General features: G+C 40.5%; 1 protein-coding gene across 1 annotated transcript in view; it reads left to right on the plus strand.

The window, feature by feature from the left end:
- Positions 1-8,850: 8,850 nt before the first annotated feature.
- LOC102805684 (E3 ubiquitin-protein ligase SHPRH-like) overlaps positions 8,851-12,165 on the plus strand; it is a 28,644-nt gene continuing 25,329 nt past the window's right edge. Inside the window, exons 1-3 of the mRNA XM_085505680.1 lie at positions 8,851-8,940; positions 9,289-9,341; positions 10,502-11,301. Coding sequence (XP_085361806.1) covers positions 10,533-11,301 — 769 coding nt within the window. The 5' untranslated portion in view covers positions 8,851-8,940; positions 9,289-9,341; positions 10,502-10,532. The remainder of the gene's footprint in view (positions 8,941-9,288; positions 9,342-10,501; positions 11,302-12,165) is intronic.

The raw sequence follows: 12,165 nt of genomic DNA on the forward strand, positions 1-12,165 counted from the left end.
GTTGACATTGTGATCAAATCGAATAGCAGAATTCAATAATGAATCATCTTACACTTTATGCATTACCTCATGTTCCTGAAATAAGAATTGCAGCTGACTTTTAAAGTTTATATCATGTCATTTTATAATCTTAGTGGAACATTATTCTGTTAATATTTCTCAAGGCGCTTGGATTAGATACTTTTAAAATCAGCCAAGGATCTTGACTTTGTTATCTGGGTCGGAATATTAGCTTTGTTATCTTGGTTGGGATCTTTCTTTGTTATTAGGGTTAGATCTTGACTTTGTTATCTGCTGTTACTTTGTGATTCAGTTCTGTCAGTATCTGTGATGTAGTACTTAGTATATTGTGCCCTGTACCTATTACATAACAAGACATACCAGTATTACAGAGAACTCTTAAATTAGTGTTAACACATACGCTGCTATGGTATTGATGCTTTATATTTGCCAGGGTGACTATATTCTTTATTAAATTGAACTTTATACTAAATAAAAAAAAATATATATTTTTCTCAAATTCTCAATGTAGACTTGTATACAGTACCAAATAATCTAGTAAGCAGGATATACATCACCGTACATACTGTGAATACTTAGTATTATAAATACACATGTTGAGTTACATTTCATTTTATTAGCCTTCAATAATAAAGATCTCTTCATAACATTTCTCACTGTGTAAATGCAATTATAATTATATCACTTTGGTTATTTGACCTATTGTATGGCTGTACATTTATTTCCATAATCCCATCCGTCTCTTTGTTTTATGCAGAGTGTAAACTATAAATCTCACTAAACTCCCAACCCAACATTGTATTTAGCTCGCATATTTTGTGAACTGCTTGTGTAAATCTTTGCAGGTGACACAGGTTGGATTCAAACCCACAACATTACCACAACAGGTAACACAAGTAGGGTTCATTCCCATAACATTACCCATTATCACAACAGGTTGCATGGGTAGGGTTCACTCCCATACCACTACCCATTATCACAACAGGTTGCATGGGTGGTGATCACTCCCATACCATTACCACAGCAGGTAGCACAAGTAGGGTTCACTCCCATACCATTACCCATTATCACAACAGGTTGCATGGGTAGGGTTCACTCCCATAACATTACCCATTATCACAACAGGTTGCATGGGTGGCGTTCACTCCCATACCATTACCACAGCAGGTAGCACAAGTAGGGTTCACACCCATAACACTACCCATTATCACAACAGGTTGCATGGGTGGCGTTCATTCCCATAACATTACCCATTATCACAACAGGTTGCATGGGTAGGGTTCATTCCCATAACATTACCCATTATCACAACAGGTTGCATGGGTAGGGTTCATTCCCATAACATTACCCATTATCACAACATGTTGCATGGGTAGGGTTCATTCCCATAACATTACCATTATCACAACAGGTTGCATGGGTAGGGTTCACTCCCATAACATTACCCATTATCACAACAGCTTGCATGGGTAGGGTTCACTCCCATACCACTACCAATCACCACAACAGGTTGTATGGGTAGGGTTCACTCCCATACCAATACCCATTATCACAACAGGTTGCATGGGTAGGGTTCATTCCCATAACATTACCCATTATCACAACAGGTTGCATGGGTAGGGTTCATTCCCATAACATTACCCATAATCACAACAGGTTGCATGGGTAGGGTTCATTCCCATAACATTACCCATTATCACAACAGGTTGCATGGGTAGGGTTTACTCCCATACCACTACCCATTACAACAGCAGGTTGCATGGGTAGGGTTCACTCCCATACCAATACCCATTACAACAGCAGGTTGCATGGGTAGGGTTCACTCCCATACCACTACCCATTATCACAACAGGTTGCATGGGTAGGGTTCACTCCCATACCATTACCCATTATCACAACAGGTTGCATGGGTAGGGTTCACTCCCATACCACTACCCATTATTACAACAGGTTGCATGGGTGGTGTTCACTCCCATACCATTACCACAGCAGGTAGCACAAGTAGGGTTCACTCCCATACCATTACCCATTATCACAACAGGTTGCATCGGTAGGGTTCACTCCCATACCACTACCCATTATTACAACAGGTTGCATGGGTAGGGTTCACTCCCATACCATTACCCATTATCACAACAGGTTGCATGGGTAGGGTTCACTCCCATACCACTACCCATTATTACAACAGGTTGCATGGGTGGTGTTCACTCCCATACCATTACCACAGCAGGTAGCACAAGTAGGGTTCACTCCCATACCATTACCACAGCAGGTAGCACAAGTAGGGTTCACTCCCATACCATTACCCATTATCACAACAGGTTGCATCGGTAGGGTTCACTCCCATACCACTACCCATTATTACAACAGGTTGCATGGGTAGGGTTCACTCCCATACCATTACCCATTATCACAACAGGTTGCATGGGTAGGGTTCACTCCCATACCACTACCCATTATTACAACAGGTTGCATGGGTGGTGTTCACTCCCATACCATTACCACAGCAGGTAGCACGAGTAGGGTTCACTCCCATACCATTACCACAGCAGGTAGCACAAGTAGGGTTCACTCCCATACCATTACCCATTATCACAACAGGTTGCATGGGTAGGGTTCACTCCCATACCACTACCCATTATTACAACAGGTTGCATGGGTGGTGTTCACTCCCATACCATTATCACAGTAGGTAGCACAAGTAGGGTTCACTTCCATACCATTACCCATTATCACAACAGGTTGCATGGGTGGTGTTCACTCCAGTACCATTACCACAGCAGGTAGCACAAGTAGGGTTCACTCCCATACCATTACCCATTATCACAACAGGTTGCATGGGTAGGGTTCACTTCCATACCACTACCCATTATTACAACAGGTTGCATGGGTGGTGTTCACTTCCATACCATTACCACAACAGGTAGCACAAGTAGGGTTCACTCCCATACCATTACCCATTATCACAACAGGTTGCATGGGTAGGGTTCACTCCCATGCCACTACCCATTATCACAACAGGTTGCATGGGTAGGGTTCACTTCCATACCACTACCCATTATTACAACAGGTTGCATGGATGGTGTTCACTTCCATACCATTACCACAACAGGTAGCACAAGTAGGGTTCACTCCCATACCATTACCCATTATCACAACAGGTTGCATGGGTGGCGTTCACTCCCATACCATTACCCATTACCACAGCAGGTAGCACAAGTATGGTTCACTCCCATGCCATTACCCATTATCACAACAGGTTGCATGGGCAGGGTTCACTCCCATAACATTACCCATTACCACAACAGGTTGCATGGATTGGGTTCACTCCCATAACATTACCATCACCACAACGGGTTGCATGGGTAGGGTTCACTCCCATAACATTACCCATTATCACAACAGGTTGCATGGGTGGCGTTCACTCCCATGCCATTACCCATTACCACAGCAGGTAGCACAAGTAGGGTTCACTCCCATGCCATTACCCCTTATCACAACAGGTTGCATGTGTAGGGTTCACTCCCATAACATTACCCATTACCACAACAGGTTGCATGGTTAGGGTTCACTCCCATAACATTACCCATTATCACAACAGGTTGCATGGGTAGGGTTCACTCCCATATCATTACCCATTATCACAACAGGTTGCATGGGTTGGGTTCACTCCCATAACATTACCCATTACCACAACAGGTTGCATGGGTAGGGTTCACTCCCATACAATTATCACAACAGGTAGCACAAGTATGGTTCACTCCCATACCATTACCCCTTATCACAACAGGTTGCATGTGTAGGGTTCACTCCCATAACATTACCCATTACCACAACAGGTTGCATGGGTTGGGTTTACTCCCATATCATTACCCATTATCACAACAGGTTGCATGGGTAGGGTTCACTTCCATAACATTACCCATTACCACAACAGGTTGCATGGGTAGGGTTCACTCCCATAACATTACCCATTACCACAACAGGTTGCATGGGTTGTGTTCAATCCCATAACATTTCCCATCACCACAATAGGTTGCATGGGTATGGTTCACTCCCATAACATTACCCATTATCACAACAGGTTGCATGGGTAGGGTTCACTCCCATAACATTACACATTACCACAACAGGTTGCATGGGTAGGGTTCACTCCCATAACATTACCCATTACCACAACAGGTTGCATGGGTTGTGTTCACTCCCATAACATTACCCATCACCACAACAGGTTGCATGGGTAGGGTTCACTCCCATACAATTACCACAACAGGTAGCACAAGTATGGTTCACTCCCATACCATTACCCCTTATCACAACAGGTTGCATGTGTAGGGTTCACTCCCATACCAATACCCATTACAACAGCAGGTTGCATGGGTAGGGTTCACTCCCATACCACTACCCATTATCACAACAGGTTGCATGGGTAGGGTTCACTTCCATAACATTACCCATTACCACAACAGGTTGCATGGGTAGGGTTCACTCCCATAACATTAGCCATTACCACAACAGGTTGCATGGGTTGTGTTCACTCCCATAACATTTCCCATCACCACAATAGGTTGCATGGGTATGGTTCACTCCCATAACATTACCCATTATCACAACAGGTTGCATGGGTAGGGTTCACTTCCATAACATTACCCATTACCACAACAGGTTGCATGGGTAGGGTTCACTCCCATAACATTACCCATTACCACAACAGGTTGCATGGGTTGTGTTCACTCCCATAACATTTCCCATCACCACAACAGGTTGCATGGGTAGGGTTCACTCCCATAACATTACCCATTATCACAACAAGTTGCATGGGTAGGGTTCACTCCCATAACATTACCCATTATCACAACAGGTTGCATGGGTAGGGTTCACTCCCATAACATTACACATTACCACAACAGGCTGCATGGGTAGGGTTCACTCCCATAACATTACACATTACCACAATAAGTTGCATGGGTTGGGTTCACTTCCCTAACATTACCCATTATCACAACAGGTTGCATGGGTATGGTTCACTCCCATAACATTACCCATTATCACAACAGGTTGCATGGGTAGGGTTCACTCCCATAACATTACACATTACCACAACAGGCTGCATGGGTAGGGTTCACTCCCATAACATTACACATTACCACAATAAGTTGCATGGGTTGGGTTCACTCCCATAACATTACACATTACCACAACAGGTTGCATGGGTAGGGTTCACTCCCATAACATTACCCATTACCACAACAGGTTGCATGGGTTGTGTTCACTCCCATAACATTTCCCATCACCACAATAGGTTGCATGGGTATGGTTCACTCCCATAACATTACCCATTATCACAACAGGTTGCATGGGTAGGGTTCACTCCCATAACATTACACATTACCACAACAGGCTGCATGGGTAGGGTTCACTCCCATAACATTACACATTATCACAACAGGTTGCATGGGTAGGGTTGACTCCCATAACATTACCCATTATCACAACAGATTGCATGGGTAGGGTTCACTCCCATAACATTACCCATTATCACAACAGATTGCATCGGTATGGTTCACTCCCATACCACTACCCATTATTACAACAGGTTGCATGGGTAGGGTTTACTCCCACAATATTACTCATTATCACAACAAGTTGCGTGGGTAGGGTTCACTCCCATAACATTACCCATTATCACAACAGATTGCATCGGTATGGTTCACTCCCATACCACTACCCATTATTACAACAGGTTGCATGAGTAGGGTTGACTCCCATAACATTACCCATTAACACAACATGTTGTATGGGTTGGGTTCACTTCCCTAACATTACCCATTGTCACAGCAGGTTGCATGGGTAGGGTTCACTCCCATACCACTACCCATTATCACAACAGGTTGCATGTGCAGTGTTGACTCCCATGCTACTACCCATTATCACAACAGGTTGCATGGGTAGGGTTCACTCCCATAACATTACCCATTATCACAACAGGTTGCATGGGTAGGGTTCATTCCCATAACATTACCCATTATCACAACAGGTTGCATGGTTAGGGTTCACTCCCATAACATTACCCATTATCACAACAGGTTGCATGGGTAGGGTTCACTCCCATATCATTACCCATTATCACAACAGGTTGCATGGGTTGGGTTCACTCCCATATCATTACCCATTATCACAACAGGTTGCTAGGGGGGTCATCCCCCTAACATTTCCCATTACCACAGTGGGTAGCACAATTAAATTGGGTTAATTCAAATCTACAAAATGATCACAACAGGTAGAACGTCTTGGGTTCAAACTTACAACCTAACCCTTTAGCAGGTAGCACAAATTGGGTTAATTTAAATCTACAACATTACCACAGAGGTTAAACGGGTGGGGTTCAAACCCACAACATTACCAATTACCAAAGCAGGTAGTCTGTGTGGGTCTCAGATTAACCCACAGCATTACCAATTACCAAAGCAGGTAGTCTGTGTGGGTCTCAGATTAACCCACAGCATTACCAGTTACCAAAGCAGGTAGTCTGTGTGGGTCTCAGATTAACCCACAGCATTACCAGTTACCAAAGCAGGTAGTCTGTGTGGGTCTCAGATTAACTCACAACATTACCAATTACCAAAGCAGGTAGTCTGTGTGGGTCTCAGATTAACCCACAGCATTACCAATTACCAAAGCAGGTAGTCTGTGTGGGTCTCAGATTAACCCACAGCATTACCAATTACCAAAGCAGGTAGTCTGTGTGGGTCTCAGATTAACCCACAGCATTACCAATTACCAAAGCAGGTAGTCTGTGTGGGTCTCAGATTAACCCACAGCATTACCAATTACCAAAGCAGGTAGTCTGTGTGGGTCTCAGATTAACCCACAGCATTACCAATTACCAAAGCAGGTAGTCTGTGTGGGTCTCAGAATAACCCACAGCATTACCAATTACCAAAGCAGGTAGTCTGTGTGGGTCTCAGAATAACCCACAGCATTACCAGTTACCAAAGCAGGTAGTCTGTGTGGGTCTCAGATTAACCCACAGCATTACCCAGGTGAAGTGGACTTTACTTATGTGCCCATGTGTATCGAAACATGTCGTGTTAAGCAATTTGATCGTTATCATTTGTTATCATTATTGTATTATTAAAGTTTTTTAAAATACTGTGTTTGAGTACTTTATATATTTGATACATGTACATTGTTTTGCTTTGAACCACGTCTATAAATAGACATGTTGGTGACACAAGTGCGAATGTGATAGAAAACACTACTTTATTACGTATTTCTATAATGATAACTTTTGACCAATGAGGGACATTCCCGCCTAGGGTTCAGTATCCTACCGAGCCCATAAATAGGACATGCAAGTATTTTAGCGCCAGTCTTTACCGCGTTGTTGTGTTCAACATTTGCTTACTTGTTACTTTATAGTAAATTCTCCGTTATATCAGTGGATATACTGTATTGACGTAATAAACTACTCTACACGTTTATTACTTACGTATTCGTTTCCTTTGATTGATTTGTTTGCATAGCCTGGCATTTCGTACTTGTTTTGGATATAACCCAGTCACGAATCATAACCCCACAAAAACTATGTGATACTGTATTGAGAACCATGCACAATATTGTGTTACCAAGAAGACAACATTGATCATTGAAATGATCTGAATATTCAAATTAAAATCGTTTCCACAACAATGGCTTTATGTATGTAATACATCCAATATTCTCTTTGATTGAAAATAGTTTCCACGTTATTTCATCATAGATGCTTTGTATGAATAAAGTTGTTACCGTGGTTTCCATGTTGAAACGTCAACGCTGGTATTAGTCGCTATTCGGATTACAGAACCACAAACGATGCAGATAAACACATATTTGACTCTGCTTGGTCGGTACTCGGTGTGCATGCATTGCTGGGAAAGAAAATGAAACAGATGTTTGGTTTTTAAAAATTAATTAACTCCTTTCAATTCATTGCAATCCAAGTAAAACACTGTTTCTATACAGAATTCCGCGATATACCATGGTTTTATTCAAGGGCTGGTTATTGAACTCGCTCTTGATATTCACAGCGATGCAGACCAATTTTAAATGTTGAGCTTCCTAGCACTCACATGATTTATGGTCGGTACTGACCAGTTACCTTTTTAATTTACCAGTGCAAATTAACGTCAATATGCTCAATCCAGTATACATCCAAGATAATAGTTTGTGGTTCCACGCACGAATCTAGACAATTCCTCACGTCATGTCTTTCAAGGCCGACAGAATCTTGTTTCATTCTCCACCAGCTGATACAACATTATTAGAATTATTTTTAAAATGTCCCGAAAAGCAAATATGTGAAGAACTGAAATTTAATTACAAACATATTCGAAATTAAAAAACAAACAAACATGAATTTGAACCATATCTACATTGTAAACAGGAAAAAAATACATCAAGACACTAGAATTTGTATCAGTAGTCGCAATCTAGCCCCCACAAAAGAAGATACAACACCGATAGGAGACCGCATATGTTAACAATGGTCCAAATAGAGTACAGAAAGAAAGAAATCAGCTGCTAAACAACGGATATACAAAACAACAATGAACATAAATTCACATATCTATTTCTAATACAGTTATTCTTACCATAAAACAAGTTTGAATTGTTTACACATATTTTACAAGAAAAGAATAAGTTATCATTATAAATTAAACTTTGACTTTGAAATTTACTACTAAATACTATATATACTCTCATAGTATGGATATTCGGGGAGGGTGTGCATTTCTGTAATGCGAATATAATTGATAAAAAAAATCATTGGTTCATTGGCTCATGCTACTTCAAACGACCTGAAGAGGGCGCTGTAACTTCATAATACCGGAAGTGGAAGCTCGGTCAACGATTCCGGTGATTGGTACGATGAGAAAGGTGAGTTTGTCGTGATGATGAATTGCTCATCACTTGTTTATTTTTAATTAGCAGTGCATTTCTTTACGACGGCGGCCAGACACAATAACATTTGAACTCCAGATTGCACAGCAGCACTTTTCCGGTTGACTTTTTTTTATTTTAACCACAGTCCCTCTATCAGATAGAGGGACTGTGTTTTAACAAATGCCCAGATTGGCTGAATGGGGACTTGAAGCAAAGACGTACATCTATTCCCACATTGTGTTCTTACAATGTGATCGCTGTATCAGCATATTTTGAATCGCACATTCAGCAAAATCTATTGTTCCCAGTATACTCAGTTTCAACTATTGTGTATGCCAACAGATCTGGATTACGCGCTTACCCTAAGACAACAGGAGACAGGTTGACTTTATCAGGTGAGCTACAATGTGCGAGTGTGTGTGTAAATATTGCACTGCTGCCGCAGTGTTTCTTGTGGTTACGAATTATGCTGAATTCTGAATGTTGAATTTTTCCAAGCTTCGTAAAAAAAAAGACACCACGACCCTCCAGCGAAGGGCAACAAAATGTGTTTTTTAATTCACCTCTACATGATCTTAGCTAAAGACTCTCTTTGAATATACAACCATAATTATGTCACATTTCACCAAATGACTATACAAATCATGCTTAGACAGCTCTCTGAAGAAATAATACATTTGCGACAAAAAAACAACAGAAAAATGATTCAAGAAGTGCTTTTTTTGTAGGCAGTATTTACAGCAAGTCTCAGAAGTATTGGGGCAGCCAATTTGCAAACTTGCTAGTGAATTGGCTAACAGCTTGGGTTTTGACTAAACAATTGGCTTTGGAATCTCGCTGGCGCCGACTCGTGGTCGCGTCTACTCTGGGCAAATCTATATAACAGCAGGGGACGGTCGTCATACCTTAGGAGCTAATCAGCCACAGTTGAATGATGATTTCCCTTTCAAGTATACCAGGGAAAGTGTTCAATGTGTAATGAGGTCGATTTTTTTTTAGCGATTGGCTAATGTTACCCCGACGGATCATTTAGATGTGAAAGTTTGTCATTTTCTTCCTGATTTGTAGGAAACTGTTTATCAACGTGTCTCTTTATTTAGTTTGAAGCAGTGTTCAAGATGGCTACCCCATATGGTCAATAACGGCGGATTAATCGCATTTATCATATTATCGCTTTACGCCAGCTGACTGTGGCCATTCTCGGGCTTACCAGGGAAACTATTTTTACATTATCACGCCTCGTAACAAAGTAAATCATTCAGGGGAATCTAGACATGCTTCTACCAGGCTATGTAAAAGCATCTATGTCCCCTAATGCAACTTAGACTCACCCAGAGTGGACGCAGCCATGTTTAGTCAAAACCCATACAGTTAGCCAATTCGCTAGTGAGTTTGCAAATTGGCTGTCCCAATACTTCTGAGACTTGCTGTAAAAAAACATTTGTGGTTGTTTGTCTAGTGTGTGAATAAATGAATTTATTATTTGAGAAATTGAACCATACTATGTTTATATCTTTCTTATCTCATGACCAATATTTGAAACATTATTTTGTAGGAAAGATTACAAAATTTCACTTAACACCAAGATGCCAAGAAAAAGAAAAGGAGTACCACAAAAAGTGGATGAGAAGAAACGAAAGTGTCTGACTTGGAATATGCATGAAGAGTATTGTCATGGCAACCACAGTGATTCACAGCATGTTGCTATGCCCATGGAACAACACATGGTTTCATTGGGTGAAACTGTTGATAACATCAGGCAAACTGAATCCAAGAACCAATCAAATGTGCCAATAGAAAGCTCTGAATATTCCATCAGCCAATCAGTGTACAGAGATATTTATGATGCATCTGATTACAGCCTGAATATTCGGTCACCTGCAAAAGACGGCGTTTGGAGTTGCATACTCGGAAAATTACTGCTCAAATTATCTCAAACATCGGATGAAAAACTGAACCAAAATATCACACCAAAGTTGCCTGATTCTGATAATTTTTTTCTATTTGTCAACAAAGAAAAGAATTCACACTATCTTGTATACAGTTGCCATGACAACAACAACGAAAACATTGGCTCAGGGGTTATTCATACATGTTTTAATGTTGAAATTGACATACCTAAATTATCTTATCTGGATGATTTGGAGTATTTACACAGTTTAAACTCAGGAAAATTATTAAAAATTGAAAAAAGTACATATAATGAAGAGAATGGTGAACTGGAGTTAAATGTCTGTCTGTACAAAGCAGGTGTGGTTGAATTGAAGTATCCATCTCAACCTGGCAGTTACAGTCGTAGATATTATCGATATTTACAGCGAATTATGGAATGGTTTTATGGATTCCCAGTTTTTGGTAAATATGTTTGTATAAATCGCTATATTTACCTGAAAGATCACCTTAGATGTTTTAAATAATGAGTCACAATTTGGAGATCACTGGGACTAAAACATTATCCAGGGTGATATTTTAGATAATGGGTCATATTTTTGAGATCACTGGAACCAAAACATTACCCTAGGTGATATTTTAGATAATGGGTCATATTTTTGAGATCACTGGAACCAAAATATTACCCTAGGTGATATTTTAGATAATGGGTCATATTTTTGAGATTAGTGGAACCAAAATATTACCCAAGGTGATGTTTTAGATAATGGATCATATTTTGAAGGTTAATGGAACCCAAACATTGCCCAGGGTGATTTTTTAGATATTGGGTCATATTTTTGAGATTAGTGGAACCAAAACATTATCCTAGGTGATGTTTTAGTTAATGGTTCATATTTTGGAGATCACTGGAACCCAAACATTGCCCAGGGTTGTACAATGTCCTAACTTGGTGTAAAACCAGATCGACTTGCTCACACAATAGTTTGATCTACACTTGTTACCTAATTGTTAAAGTCATTCTATTATTTCATGGTATTTTAAATAGAATGTATCACTTCATTTCATGCTCCAACATACACAAAAAAAACGTAGCAAGAAAACATCAGAATTTCTGATTGCGTCTAAATCATTCTAACAATGAACTTGAATTACATTTTTTTAGGAAAACAAGATTACCGGTAACTAGTTTATTGAATGTTCATCTTTAGTGTGGTTGATACTTGTAACATCATGGGCTGTATTATCCACTCACCTTCGGTTTGTCACTTGTATCAACCGGTTCTATGAATGCGTGATACCTCATAAACTAATGCTCTAAAAGTGATG

This window comes from Saccoglossus kowalevskii, chromosome 11 (assembly GCF_978046115.1).
Source record: "Saccoglossus kowalevskii chromosome 11, keSacKowa6.1, whole genome shotgun sequence".
Taxonomy (NCBI): Eukaryota; Metazoa; Hemichordata; class Enteropneusta; family Harrimaniidae; genus Saccoglossus; species Saccoglossus kowalevskii.